At 45.2% G+C, this 15,505-nt stretch overlaps 2 protein-coding genes across 2 annotated transcripts in view; both read left to right on the plus strand.

Moving 5' to 3' along the window:
• The window catches only part of SPATS1 (spermatogenesis associated serine rich 1), a 32,064-nt gene extending 19,282 nt beyond the window's left edge, over positions 1 to 12,782 (plus strand). Inside the window, exons 5-9 of the mRNA XM_087817242.1 lie at positions 1,697 to 1,817; positions 3,498 to 3,560; positions 5,244 to 5,477; positions 7,776 to 7,783; positions 12,481 to 12,782. Of these exons, the coding sequence (XP_087673368.1) occupies positions 1,697 to 1,817; positions 3,498 to 3,560; positions 5,244 to 5,477; positions 7,776 to 7,783; positions 12,481 to 12,782 (728 nt within the window). The remainder of the gene's footprint in view (positions 1 to 1,696; positions 1,818 to 3,497; positions 3,561 to 5,243; positions 5,478 to 7,775; positions 7,784 to 12,480) is intronic.
• CDC5L (cell division cycle 5 like) overlaps positions 12,740 to 15,505 on the plus strand; it is a 46,792-nt gene continuing 44,026 nt past the window's right edge. The window contains exon 1 of the mRNA XM_087817421.1: positions 12,740 to 12,902. Coding sequence (XP_087673547.1) covers positions 12,858 to 12,902 — 45 coding nt within the window. The 5' untranslated portion in view covers positions 12,740 to 12,857. The remainder of the gene's footprint in view (positions 12,903 to 15,505) is intronic.

Below are 15,505 nucleotides of genomic sequence, written 5' to 3' on the forward strand. Positions count from 1 at the left end.
TGTGCCCTGGCTGGTGTAACCTAGTTGGTTGAGCAACGTCCCATGCACCAAGAGGTCACTGGTTCAGTTCTCAGTGGGGGCACATGTCCCAGTTGCGGGCTTGACCCCCAGTACAGGGCGTGCAGGAGGCAGCCATTCAGTGTTTCTCTCTGTCATTGATGTCTCTCTCTCTTCCTCTCCCTACCTCTCTCTCTCTCAAATCAATAAAAAATATTTAAAAAACAAACAAACAAAAAAACCTTCCCTCGCTCTTCCTTTGGCTTGCCTCATGGGTACAGTTGAATTGAGTTAATATCAAAACAAGCATTTAAAAAGTGAACACTGAGTTCTGTTCATTGGGTTTGTGGGCTAAGAAGGAGGACATGCTCCCAGCCACGCATCCCTTACTCCTAATTGTAACTGCTCTGAAACCTTATTTTCTTTAATCTGGCTTTCCGCACCCGCCTTTGACTCAAACTGGCCTCACCCAGTGCCTGGACTCACCCACCTCCCTCTCCCTTGCTTAATCATTAAGCCCTCAGGACAGTGAGGCCCCGGTTAGCATCCAGTAGTCTTAGGAACAAGGACCTCGGTCTACTGACTACAGAGGCAGAGTTTTCAATCAAACTAAAGATAATATCTTGGCCTCATTTGTTAGCTCTGTGCCCAGAAAAGCAGAAGGAGCCCACTGAACAGATCCTTGCAAACTCAGAAAGAACAACTCCGTGGCTAACATCAGGACCAGATGCAATGATCAATTACCCCTAGCCCCACCAATCAATAGAGACCATGGCCTCAACTCCTTTAGTCACTATGATTAATGATTTTTTCCCTATATAATCCACCCCCTGGAAGCCACTGGGGGAGCCAGGTTTTTGAACATCAGCTCACTTGTGATTCCGGGCATGGTGCCATTTTCTTAATAAATCCTTACTATCTTGGCTGCAAACTCCTGTTCCTGACTTATTGGGCTTTGATGCGCACAGGCAAATGGACCCCTTCAGTCTGGTAACATGAGCCCAAGGCTGGTTAGTCTTGCAGTCCAGGCTTGTTCTCTTAGGAGGTGCATCTGGTGTCAGATGTGTGGGTTTAAATGACTATCTTGTGCCAGCTGTCTGCTTTCGAGCTCAAGTGATTACTTGTTCCCGGGCGTTTGAAGGGGCTGAGTTGGGTGTCATTGTATCGGCCATATAGGCAGTGTGCGCAGCAGCCGTGGACTTTCTCCTGGCTCCTCTTCAACGGGAAGGCACCTCCTGCTGCTGCACTGCCCAGTCCTTGAAGCAGGACTCTCATTAGCTGATTTCCTCCCAAGAACCAGTCAGAGAGGCAGAGCCCCAACGACAGTTGCTTCTAGAGCTTTATAGGTCTCAGGGATTCAAAGAGCACTAATGCCCAGGGATGAAGAGACTCAAGCCAGAGTTCTTGCTCATTGTGGCAGAGGTACCTCGGATACGTCATTCATTTGAACCCAAACCTCAGCTCTTCTTTCCCAGGGTGAGATCATCATAACGACTCCTTTTAGAAAATGTCCCAAACATAGGCTCGCACTTTTATCTTCCTCTCCTCAAGGTAAGGCAGTAATAAACAGAACTTTAAGATACCTATATGTACCTCATTGTAAAGCACTACATTATCTTATTTCCATCGTCAATACTTACAGCAAATCTGTGGATCATTTTTAGCCATTTTTACGATTTTTTTTAAACATCGTTCACAGATATTGATCCCAGGAATGGAATCCCGAAGTTAACTCCAGGAGACAATCCATATATGTACCCAGAACAGAGTAAGGGCTTCCACAAAGTAGGATCAACTCTCCCACCAGTGAATTTTTCATTGTAAGTATATGCTAATACTAGGTTATATAGTTAAATTTAAAGCAATTGTATCTTTCTCTACTACATATAAATTATATTATATTTATTTATTTTTAATGGATTTTGTGTGTTTTTAAAAATATGTCTTTATTGATTTCAGAGAGAGGAAGGGAGAGGGAGAGAGAGAGATAGAAACATCAATGATGAGAGAGTCATTGATCGGCTGCCTCTTGCACGCCCCCCAATGGGGATCGAGCCCACAATCCGGTATGTACCCTGACCAGGAATCGAACTGCGATCTCCTGGATCCTAGGTTGATGGTCAACCACGGAGCCATGCCTAGCCAGACTATAAATTGTATTTTAGAAAGGGTTGATATCAACAAAACATGGTTGGTAAAAATTCCTAAGAACGTCCATATGTAGTTCATTAGTGCATGCACACATATGAGTGTATAATTAAAATTATACACAGGACCTTTACTACAAAAAAGTGATTGTTAATTTTTTTTTTAATCCTTACTCAAGAGTATTTTTTCCATTGCTTTTCAGAGAGAGTGGAAGGGAGAGAGACACATCTATTGGTTGCCTCCAGCATGTGCCCCAACTGGGATTGAGCCTGCAACCAAGGTACATGCCCTTGGCCAGAATCGAACCCGGACCCTTCAGTCTGTGGGCTGAAGCTCTAACCACTGAGCGAAATCAGCTAGGGCTGTGGTTGTTAATTTTATTCCTATTGTTATTACCACAGATCTGAAGACTTTTCAATTTTCATACCAAATCACGTTGTTGATTAGTGACTACTAGTTAGGTTCACTTACACTTGGAACTAAACTTAGTGTAAGTAAACTTAGTCCAAAGTGACTGAGGAGAAAGGGAGGATCATTAAATTAAAAGAAAAATAGTTGGTGTATTACATTAAAAATACTAATTAAAAAATGAACTATGTTTGATTTAATGATGCTTACTAAAAATGATAAAACTAATAAGAATTTGTCCCTTATAGTTTTGAAGCCCATACATGACAATTAAAATGGGCACTTATTTTTAATTTTTAAATTTTTATTTATTTATTTTTTAGAGTGGAAGGGAGGGAGGAGTGGGGGGAGAGAGAGAGAAAACATCGATGTGAGAGAGACACATCAATTGGTTGCCTTCTGCATGCACCCCCACTGGGGCTGGGGAACGAACCTGCAACCCAGGTACATGCCCTTGACCAGGAATTGAACCGGTGACCCTTCGGTCCATGGGCTGATGCTCTAACCACTGGGCCAAACTGGCCAGGGTAATTTATTTTTTTACATTCATATTGATAAAGGCTTTTTATTTTTATTTTTTAAATTTAATTAAAATTTTCCCATCATCATTTATCCCTTCTGTGCTCTCCTCTACCTCCACCCATGCCCCTCCACCCCCAAAAGCACCACACTACTGTCCATGTCCTAGAGTTCGCTCTCTTTCCCCCCCAATTCCTCCCGCCTGCCCCCTGCCCCCCCCAGCTGTAGGCCTGCTCTCTGGGCCTGTCTCTATTTTGCTTGGTAGTTCAGTGTGTTCCTTAAATTTCACATATGAGTGAAGTCATGCGGCACTTGTCTTTCTCTCACTGGCTTAGAATAGAAGACATTGTGTTGAACGCGATGATGTACCGATCTCTTTGCTGCTGAAGCAAGCCAGCTTTATGACCGCCTTTCCTGTTTTTCAGAGCGCCTTATGAAAAGAAATTTGATACATTTATTCCACTTGAGCCTCTCCCACAAATTCCCAAGTGAGTTCTCTCACCGTGGTGTTTATTATCCTATTTTTATGAAAATATCAATTTGTTCTTTTGTCCTGTGGAAGAGCTCAGACACCCAGCACACAGGGACCTTTTGCATCCCAGCAGGTGGACAGGGCAGTTGTATGGAGGGTTTGGGGTGAGACACTTGTTGGCAAGTGTCTGTGGAGCCTGACAGCTGGGCTGTCAATCTCAGCTGTCAGTCTCAAGATATGATTGACAGGCTCCCAGATGCCATGTGGTGTACAGGGAGGGATCATATGGAGCAAAACGACAGGACCCCTGATTTCCGACACATAAGATTCTGCTGGCAAAGAAAGACACGTGCTTAAATGAGTGCAGCCAGGGAGGACGGTGGGAGTTTGAAAAGGCAGAGAGAAAGCCAAGGAGCATTCCGGTATTTGAAGGAAGTATCTTTCCTCTGACCTCATATTTTGCTTAGTTCCATTCTGAACTTTATTTATTTACTCAAGTAAGGTTCTAACCTAGAAAGAGATATGTGCCAGTGTGTTGCTCTGTCCTGCTGCTTTTATTTGGGTTTCTACTATTGGTCTGTCTTTAAGTGATAGCTTTAAATGATAACCTGTTGTCTATATGGCGATCTGCTTCCTCCTTGCAGGGATTTCCCTACCCTCAGCCAGCTGATCAGCGCTTTTCCCCAATCATGGTGCATTTCTCCTTAAAGGATACACAGTTTCTACTCTGCCATGGCTGGTGTGGCTCAGTTGGTTGGGGGTCATCCATGCACCAAAGGGTTGCTGGTTCGATTCCTGGTCAGGGCACATGCCCGGATTTCGGGCTCGATCCCCTGTAGGGGGCATGCAGGAGGCAGCTGATCGATGTTTCTCTCTCTCTCTCCGTCTCCCTTCCTCTCTCTCAAAAACAACAACAAACAAACAAACAACAACTACAACAAAAATCTTTAAAAAAACGGATGAAAGTTGTAGCTGCCAAAACACTAAAACATTCTTCATCTCCCTGCCTCAACCCATCCCAGGAGTCACATTGCCTGATAGCTGCGCACACAGTGCAGCCCAGCATGTGCCATTTCACATCTCAACTGACCTGGGGGGACCCTGCCTGTCTGCATGAGCTGAGGTCCCAGCAGAAAACAGAAGGCTCACTCAGCTGGGAGTCCGAGGGCAGTTTCCTGAAGGAACTGTTCACAGACGTGCGAGCAAGTTGAGAGAACTCACATGGGAGGGTAAAGCACACAGGGGCTCCCGTCAGCGGGAAGCTCTTACTACTCCTGGGTCCGAGCAGCAAGAGGAGGGATCACGGCTTGCAGAGCAGTGGGGGACGTAGAAGGGCTGCTCAGAAGGGGTTCCTGGCAGTGGAGAGTGCAGCCGCTGCCAGAACTGGGGTACCTCAGGAGACAGGCAGGAGGTAGGTAAGAAGCATCCCACCCTCTCTCTTCTCACCTTCTCGTTAGCCAAGCCCAGCTCAAAGGTGGGGGCACAGAGGAGTCAAGGGGATGACAGCTGCAGGGATCAGCCCCCCAGACAGAGAAGGGCGGGGAAAAGATCTGGGTTTGGGGCAGGGGCACATGGTGAACGATCAGCATGGTGTGTTATTTTGATACTGGTCTTCTAAATCGGAGGCCTCCTTACTGACCCTGTTTATAAATGTTGCCTCAGACAAATGCAAACTCCGGGCGCTGTGTTCTTCCTGCAGCTTGCCTTTCTGGGTGAAGGAGAAGGCCAACAAGCTGAACAATGAGATCAGAGAAGTTGAGGAGCTTGACAACTGGCAGCCAGCAATCCCTTTGATACACAGTTTATACTCCGCTGGTGAGTTCAGGAACCTTCAAAGAATAGCAGAAAAACTGGAGGCGAGCCCCGAAGAGCCGGCTTTCGAGAGGCTTCTCCATGGAGATGAGAAAAGGCTGAGCCTCTCCTGGAGTGGATGGTGTGCTTTGCCCCAGGTGGTCCCTTGGGCAGATAGCATGGTCGCACTTCATAGGTTGAGTGTGTTGGTTGAGAACTCTTAGTTTTTTACTGGGGCGCAGCTTTTAACTCTGTGCCTCTATCCACAGGTGCTTTGGACACTTCAAGACAATCCTGAGCAGAAACAGGCCCACCGAGCATGTACCCGAGCACTCTGGAGAGCCTCTCCCAGCTGATTGGAAGTCACACTTCTGTCATTGTGACTGTGTTTTCAATCAGATGTTGGACTTCCATGAGGAATCACTGTGCTTTGCTTTCTTTAACTATATATTTTGAAAACTTTCAAACTTACAGAAAAATTGTGAGAATCGTACAATGAACAAATACCTACACATCCTTCACCTAGATTCTATGATTGTCCAAATTTGTATGCATGCTCCTTTTCATATTATTGCTATTATTATTTTGCTGAATTATTCGAGAGTGAGTGGCACACATCATAACCCTTTACTCCTACATACCTGTAAACATCACTATATATCTCCTAAGGTCAGGGGTATTCTCCAACAATCACAATGCAAATGTCAAATTCAGAGAATTTAACACTGATAAAATACCCCCACTATACAGTCCACATTGAGTTTTATTCAGTTAAATTTAGTTTTCTAAGGATGCTCTCAAATTGATGGTAAAATGTAGACGTGAGCTTTCATTAATTTTGGTAAAGTTATTTTCATTTTCTTAATTCCTTTTGAGATTTTTCTCTACTATTCACTTGGTACACGCCAGAAAAATGTTGAGGGCTGGCTCTCTATCAGGTTATTAATGCTAGTGCCCTGTAGCACTTCAACATTGTCTGTCTACACAGCCAAGCAGGGTGACAGCTCGGTGAGCACCAGTCATGAGTCTTAGGGTCTCTTATCAGTCAGGCAAGGAGCAAACGTTTGGAGGAAAAGGTGGGCACGAAAGCCACCCCTGTACAGCCAGGCTGCGACTCTCAGCAGTCAAACCAATGACTCAGCATTTCCATAGCCAATCTCTTTCTCCACTAAGGAGACCCCACTGGTTGGCTAATGAGGGGTGCAGATTTGGTCTCCCCAAAACCTTACAGTGGAAAGAGAGAACTGGGGCCCATGCAGAGACTCAGAGTGCCCAAAACATGAGACACAATTTCTTTTCCTGTCAAAACATGGTCTTCAGACCCAGCCAAAGCGATGAAGCAGGCATAGAACATGCCGCATGCATGCTCTCTTCCTACACGCCTGTACACACCCTAGGAGAGAACACATGGCTACCGCCAGCAGCTGCTCCCGACCACTCCTCAGGTTAACATCAGAATACCCCTGCCCTGATCCTCTTACCCCTGGGACACAAGGCCCACCCTGCTACCCAACCAAATACAGGAAACAAAATAAAACCACGTAATTTAGAAACGGGAAAAAAAAGGTTGCCAACAGATTCTCAGATACATTGACTTCTGAAAAAAATACTTGTTACTTAAAATATAGAGATGTCATCTGCAAGCACCTGTGTGAGTGGATAACAGAGAACGCAATATAGACAAATCAAAGGTTCTGCAGGAGTTTCCGGATGGGATTAGCCTGGTGGAACAGGAAACTGCTTGGAGGAAAGGGGTCCTACACAGTAAAGGGATTAAGAAAAAAACTAAAATACAGTTTGAGATTTGTAGTAGTCTTTTAGATTTCAAAGAGGTCTATATAATTCCTAGATGCTGCTCTGAGCCCGAGTAGATATGATTTTAAAAAATTGTTAAATGCTTACATTTCTGAAGCTCAGGGCCACATTCCATCCCCTGGAAATCAGGGCAATTTTTATGGATTTGGGGTTCTCTGTGGGCACATCTAAGTGGCCAGGCCTTATTCCATGGCACTCCCAACAGCTGGCACATGAGTTTCATCCCTAACTTTCAGGTTGTTGTGTGCACACATGCGTGTTTTGGGGAGACTAAGACATAGACAAAGGCCGAATGGGAAAAATATATGGGTCATAGCTGCTCCAGCCCTTTCTTCTTTTTCTTTTTAAAAATCCTCACCTGAGGATATGTTTTTATTTATTTGAAAGAGAGAGAAAAACATCAATGTGAGAAACATTGATCAGTTGCCTCCCATATGCACCCCTACTGGGGATCAAACCTGAAACCTGGCTGTGTGCCCTGATGGGGAGTCAAACCCTCAACCTTTCCATGCATGGGATGACACTCCAACCAACTGAGCCATACCGACCAGGGCCCAGCCCTTTCTTCTATCTAGGCACAAAGAGGTTTAACTTCCTAGACATGAAGATCCCCATCTTGTTTTAGGTTCTTTGGTAAGTAAAAATGTGTGTGCACAGGGGTGTGTGTGTGTGTGTGTGTGTGTGTGTGTGTGCACTTCTTACTTTCAATAACTGAAGTTTTCAGGTTTAATAAAAACAACCCATAAATGACATTGACAAGTAAATTCATTAGAGTACCAACTTACACTGCACATAAGGTATTCTAATTTCAGATCCTGAGAAAAATGGAAAATGCTTCTGTGGACCGGAGGGAAAATTGTTATACAGCTAGTGGCACTGAAGTCCACAATAAGCTAAATGAAGACAGTTCCAAGACTGTTTCTATAACCTCTGCTAAGTTATCAAAATATTAAGATATTAGAATATTAAACTTTTAGAATTCCACAAATGATTTAGGAATATTCTGTATGATTCCATTGTCTGCATTTCTAGGTTGAGGTATTCAGTTTGGTTAGATTGTTTCCTTCTGCTCTTAGGCATTTGGTCCTCAAAAGCTAGGTGCGTAGCCCTGGCCGGTGTGGCTCAGGTGGTTGATCCTTGTACCATGCACTGAAAAGTTGCTGGTTCGATTCCTGGTCAAGGCACACACCCAGGCTTGAGTTCAGTCCCCGTTTGGGGTGAGTATGGGACGTGGCCAATCGATATTTCTCTCTCACATCCCTCTCTCAAATCAATAAAAACATACTTTTAAAAAACTTAGGTAGGTAAATGCCTTGTTTATAGGATTTGTCTCGGTGAAGTATTTTAGCATTGGATTGCTTCAAGATCGTGGCAATGGCCTAGGGAGGCTTTTCATTCCTGGCTGGAAAATCAGGAGCGAGTGATACCTTGGCAATGTGCCAGACATGGAGGGTGCACCTTTTAGGGGGTTACTGGCCAAGTTCCCAGTGGGCTCTGGGAAAGGATGTGGGGGCCTCTTTGAGATGCCTGGTGTCTTTTCAATGTTGAGAAACAGTCAGAGCCTAGCCTTGGGGATGGGGGCCTACTACTGACTTTGAGGACCCAACACCTGGACTTTGCAAGAAATACACACCTGACAAGTAAACATTTCTGGGCCCGGAGGGACTCAGCCTCATATCAGGTAAGAAATCATATTCTCCAATGACTTATTTTCTGAGGAAATGTATCTGCCTCCACCAAATACAGTGAGAGAGTGGGGGCAGCGTCTAGTGGTGATCGTGTGAGTGTGGGTAGGATCGTCTGGCTAGAAATGTGTTCCTTTGGTTGGGTGCAGTGTGGGCTGGAGTAAAAACTGGGGTTCTCTTAGAAAGGGAAGACAGAATGGATGTATGGGGCATAATTATACTAAAAATCATTTGTTTCTCTTAAGTTCAAATTTAACTGGGAGTTCTATATTTTTATTTGCTAAATTTGGCAACTTATAGCCGAGGTGGCACAAAGGAGGGGGGTTTGAATGCTAGCTAGGAGGTAAATGGCAAGACTCGGGGATGGCCTGGGTATGGGTGGGGGAAGATATGGGAGGAGGAGGAGGGGCGACAAGGTGGATGGTGCTGTTGCCAGGGCAACAGGAGGAGTCTGGCCCAGGTGGTATCTTTATACACCTAGAGGAGGTTGCCCTCTTTGTGGACACAGTCCCGTGGACATACCACTTGGTGAGCAGTGTGCAAGCTAGAGCTCAACCCTTGCCCCTTGTGCAGTGAACCACTTACACAACCGTACTTGGCAGCCTCGTGTTATTTACTGAAATAAGGAATGCTGCAGAGAGGCACAAGTTTTCTAGGGGGGTTCAATTTTGGGAAGATGAAATTGAGGACTCTGTGACGCACACAGCAAACTGTCCAGGATGTAGTTGGGCATCTCAGTCTGGGGTCTGGTATATGCATGTGAAAAAGTCTCTTGGGGGAAATGTAAATCCCCAGCCTGTGCCATGTGGATGCAGGGTCTAGATGTAAATTGCCTCGCTGGAATATCAATCCCAGACCAAGAAATGAGCTCAGAAAGACTCCTGAACCTCTGGGGAAAAGGCAAAATACCGAGAACAAGCCAATTCTCTTTGGGGACACTTCCCCACCTCAGGGCACAGGCGGCTTCTTAGAAATAATACCCATGAAGATAAGCTTCTGAGAAAAAAATTACAAACAACTGGACCCAGCATGAGGAAGTCTCAGTAAGTGAACCTCAAGCCTATTAACATGATTAACCACAGTTAGCAATATGATATGAATTACCAGCATTTAGGGTGCATGAAATTCCATTTCATAGTAACTTGACACCCAGACATAATTTCTCTCAATACTCGCTGAGGAATTTCCAAAGGGGAGGAATGGGCTGAGGGGTGGCAATCTGGTAGATGGGGTGGGGGCTAGAAGACTTGTTCTGAAATTGTATTTGCAAAGCAGCACAGTGTTGCTACTTAAATTCCGTCTGTTTCAGGGGCGGGGGAGCAGATGAAGACTATGGGTGTGGCTGACCCCAGCCCCTAGCCATGGCTTGCTGTTCTCACAGGCTTTTGACCCTAATTTTAGCCCTTTCCTGGACAGTTTCTTGATGGCAAAAAACTAGATGAAAGGGAAACTAGAATTTTGATTGTTTCCTTGGCTAAACAAAGTTAGCTCAGAACCAGCTTCCCAGAAAGGGACGAGGGGTGGGGAATTGGAGGGTTAATGCAACCTACAGAACCCCCCTGCTTACATCTCCCCGTATCCCCTCATAATCTGGATGGGCTGCCAACCTCTTTTTCCTGGGCCACGGTTTCCCAAATTGTGTTTCTGGCATATCAATAGATATAAGAAAAAAGGATTCTGGGGTCAGATTAGTTTGGAAATGCTATATTATGAAAGGGGTGTATTCATTTCCTAGGGGCACCAGAACAAAGTACCACAAACTGGGTGGCTTAAAACAAGATACATTTATCCTCTCAGCTTTGGAGGCTGGAAGTCTGAAATCAAGGTGTCAGCAAGGTTGGTTCCTTCTTAGGATGTATTCCATGCCTCTCTCAGCTTCTGGTGTTGCTGGCAATCCTTGGCATTTCTTTAGCTTGTAGATCCACCTCCAACCTCTGCCTCCTCCTTCACAAACTGTTCTACCTGCGTGTCCACGTCTCTTCTTCCTTTAAGGACACCAGTCATTGAATTAGGACTCACCCTACTGCAGTATAACCTCGTCTTAACCTGATTACATCTGCAAAGACTCTATTTCCAAATAAGGCCGTATTTATAGATACCAGGGAATAGGACTTTGAACATATCTGTCTGGGAGAAGCAATTCAACCCACAACTGGGAGACTGATTTCTTCATCTTATAATTTCTTACAGGCTTTAGTTTTGGTAAAAGAGAGTTGACAGAGCATTCTTTTTTTTTTTTCAAATTCAAGCAATCATGAAAAACTTGTTTATTTTTAATGGAGTACCCAGTGTTCTGAGGAACATATTTGGGTGAGTGAGGAAGAAGTGGCTATACAATGCATGCCCCTAGGGGACACAATTCACATTGTAGACATGGTAGATTGCATTTTCTTGTAATAAGAGTGTTCTGTTCTCAAAACAATATTTTGTGACAATATTCCAGCGGGTGTCAATAAATTGCTTTGAAGAAGGGGCACCTTTTCTAGTTGATACAAAGGTGACTTATGTGGTAGAGGTGGTCCTGACTGGGACGGAGAAGCCATCATCACGGACTCTTGGAATGTTAGATCTGAAATGGCTCTTGAGAGAGGGCAGGGTTTGTTAGGAAGCTTGCTTACAAATAACAGAAACCCAACTCCACCTGGCTAAAGCCAAAAGGGGACAAATAATTAGGACTCAAGAACAGGAATGCATCTAGGACTGAGGGACATACTGGATCCAGGGACTCCCACAGTCAGGACCTGCCTCTGTGTCTCTGTACGCTCCTTTCTGCTCCTCTCAATGCATCTGGCGCCTGCTTTCTTCCCTTCTTAAGTCTACATAGTACAAGACATCGTGGCGGACAACTTCTGGGTGTCACATATTAGAGCTTCATAGGCCAGCAGAGAGGCCGACCTCTTCCAGGTTCATGTCAAAATTCCTGGGGAGGAGACTTAATTGGCTCAGCTTTGATCAGATCAATCACACGGACAGCAAGTGTGTGTGTGTGTGTGTGTGTGACTGTAACCATAGCAACTGAATGGATGTTGAGGGTGGAATGAACTGGAGGTAACAGTCACACATCCTACAGAGGGTTTCTGGCACAACCACTGATCTCTGAAGGTTGCCCTTCTTGTAATAATAGCTGCCACTTTTTTTCTTTTCTTTTTAAGTGTTTATTTATTTTTATTTATTTATTTATAGATTACAGAGAGAGGAAGGAAGAGAGAGAGAGAGAAACATCAATGAGAGAGCCATGGGTCGCTGGCACCTGCCCGCCCCTGCTGGGAATGACCCCACGACCCACGCCTGTGCCCTAACTGGGAATCGAACCTCCATCTTCCAGATTATAGGTCGATGCTCAACTACTGAGCCAGGCCGGCCAGGCACAGCTGCCGCTTTTTTTGAGCAGTTACTATGTATCAGATACTGTGCTAGGTTTATGATATTTAATCCTTAGGCCAACCCTATCAGGTCGGCCCTATTATCTCTGCAGGTTGGGAAATTTAGGCTTAAGTAAGCTATTGCCTTTTCCCGAGTATTCTGTGCATAAATTCCCATTAGTTAAATGCCTAAGAAAGTGCTAAACCGATCGTTAACAAAGCGCTTTTTAAACCAACTGGGCTGGAACTCCACGCGCATGCTGTTCCCATTCTCCGCCACTAGGTGACGTCACGACCAATCCCACCTCTACGTTCCTCGCAAAAAGCCCCGGCGGATATCTCGCGACCGCCGCGTTTTCCTCCGAGCTGTTCTGGACATGCGCACGGCGTACTGCGCTTCGGCCGGAGTGGATTCAGGGTTTTCTGTCAGCGCCAGATTACAGCTTTAACAACGAGGCGCTTATTTTCCTTTCAGCCACCCGAGTTCTCGCGATACTTGCTACTCTGCTCCCCCGCCCACCTCCTTGCGCCTGCGCAGATCTCTACATAGGAGAAGGTCGCGCCTGGAGGAAGTGGCGGCTTTAAGTCTCGTGGCCGCAGCGCCGTTGCTACTTCTCTGAAGCTCCACTCGGCCGCTTGCCGAGACACCCCGCCGCCAAGATGCCTCGAATTATGATTAAGGGGGGCGTCTGGAGGAATACTGAGGTAAGTTCCCCTTTCCCGCCGTCCGCTGCCCTTCGCCCCCTCCGCAGCTTGTGCGCACGCGCGCGGAGGTCCGGGAGGCGAGGCGGCTACTCTGCAGGGTCCGCTTGGGGGGCAGCCCCGGGCGGACCCTCCGAGCCTTTACTCGTTCCCGATCCTGCGTTGTTTGAGCTCCTCAAGGACAGGGATCGTGATTTAACCACCTGACTACCTGCCAGGCGCTTGTTAGGCCCCCAATGAACACTCGTTGAGTAGGGGATACGCCCCCCTGCCCTGGAGTAACTCAGAGGATGGAGGGGGGAGATAGGACGTCAGCGAGAGTTTGTCTTCTGGGGGCACACTTGCCCCTCAGCCCAGGCACCGTGCCTTTCTTTGATACTCAAAAATAAAGAAGTGCTGTGGCCACAACTTTGTTTCTTCATTGACTTCCGTGCAGAGGGGAAGCGGCTTGAGTGCCAGGTTCCAAGAGCCCGGTTATACCCTCCTCCTTCTGGTTATCAGTTGTCAGGGCATAACTTGTCCTCCCGACAGATCCCAAGGCCTGTCTCTTCCTGTCACTCCTCCTCAGCCTGCAAGTAGAAGCCAGATGGGATAAAGTGATTACAGTAGTGTCTTTGCTTCCAGAAATGTAGTGGATACTGCCAATGGTGAGCCGGTAGAAATGAGACGGTAGTGCAGTTTATGTTCAGAGTGCACTAAATTTGTCAGTTTCTAGAGCACATCATATTTTTTTCATGATCCCTGTCTTTATATATCTTGTACTTTAAATAGCCTCCTACTGCTTGGTGTCTTTCCAACCATCCTTCAAAATCCAATTCAGAAACTCTTCTTGGAATTTTTGCCCGTTTCCTGTAAAAAACTAGTTCCTCCCCTAGTGCTCCCATCGCTCCTCTTTCATCCGTTTGTTATGCTTGCTTTGACCTTTTGCAGGCATCACATCTTTCTGTGTGATGCTGGGTAAGTTTGTTAACCTCTCAGCAGCTCAGTTTTCTCATCTTCTTAATGGGGATGATAATTAGTATTCTTTCAGTAGGTGCTAGTTGCTATTTCTTTCCCCCACCAGACAGCACTGCAAGAGGTCTCCCCTAGAACCTTCAGGACAGTAACCAACATGAAGTAGGTTGCTTAGCAAATTGTTGAATGAATTTAGTAGGGTAGATAACTGCTAAACAGGTGGGCAAAAGTAGGTTTACAGTTGTGAGTTTGCAAAACAGTTAATTTTTGTATTATTTATTATTATACTACTTATTTGTATTACAACTGTAAACCTACTTTTGCTCATGCCTGTATATACTAAGTTGAAGGCGTGTTTATGTTACAACAAAGTTACAAATAAAGTCAGTGACAACCTTGCCTCACAGCTTGCACAGGAGGATCCAGGCTGTTTAAATTGGAGAAGAGATGACTTCAGGGGAGAGACAGATGTACAGAATCAAGTAACAGCAAGATTCCTCTGCAGTGGCCAAAGCTCTGGGGCCTTTTTGAGTCTTTGATGATGAGAAGGTGTGGTGGGGTGGAGTAGCTCATGTATGAGGCATATAACTCAAGTGGAAAAAAGCCTAAAAGCAAAATGCCCCAAGTGCATTTATCTATGGCTTTATTATCCTTGGTGTCTATGGCTTATCTTGCTGGGCTCCCCTGGGATTGGTGAATTCCATATCAGAATGGGTGCCCTGGTGAAACAGTAGCTAGAGACTGGAGGAGGCTGGAGGAGAGCTAACCGGTAGAGTGGGAGAGAAATACTTAATTCTCAAGTTAGATCTGTATGTGGATCCTAGGGTCAGAGTGGGGGTTTTGGGATAGAGAGAAAATGCCATTCATAAATGAGGCAGAAAGCCTGGATTGGATAATGGAGTCACTAGAGTCTTGACTTGCTTCTTGAGGGCTGGGTGTGTCCTATTGGGTTCTCTTTCCCTTAGCACACGACCTGGTGTAAGGTAGGAGTTCAGGAAATGTCTTTTGAGTGAATAAGTGAATAAGCTGTACTCTTTTGAGGAGAATGACAGCCACACATTGGAGATTATTTTTTGTGAGTCTCTTATCAAGTAGGATTTCTCAGATTGGGCTGTATCCATCCCAGTTTATTTGAGGAGGGGTCTAGGGTTGTGCGTAAGGGAGGGTAGGAAGTCCGTCTAAGAGATGTCTTCTTAATTTCTTGCATTGTGCTGATTCTGGCTTTCTCTTTAGTATGACAGTAAGTTAGGTATTTTTACCTTTTTAGAAAAATCTAGGACAGTGATTTTCAGTTTTCATCTCATGGCACATGTAAACTACTAAAATTCTGCAGCACACCGAAAATTATATTATTTTTTGCTGATCTGACCAAAAACAAAAAAGGTATAATTTTGATTTATTCACACGGGATGACTATTGTGCTGGCTGCTGTCATTTTTTTATTTGACAGTCTAAGGGAAAAGAGGTCGGTGCCCTTGACTAAACAGTCAGATATTGCATGTTTTAAAAATTCTTGCAGCACACAGGTTGAAAAATCACTGATCTAGGAGGTATGTGTGTGTCTTTCTCTTTCTTTCCAGAAACCCTATTAGAGTTCATTTAAATTTTGTCTTTTCTCACTTGGAGTTTTGTTTTTCTTTGATAAATTTTTT

This window comes from Miniopterus natalensis, chromosome 5, assembly GCF_054644295.1.
Source record: "Miniopterus natalensis isolate mMinNat1 chromosome 5, mMinNat1.hap1, whole genome shotgun sequence".
NCBI classification, from domain to species: Eukaryota; Metazoa; Chordata; class Mammalia; order Chiroptera; family Miniopteridae; genus Miniopterus; species Miniopterus natalensis.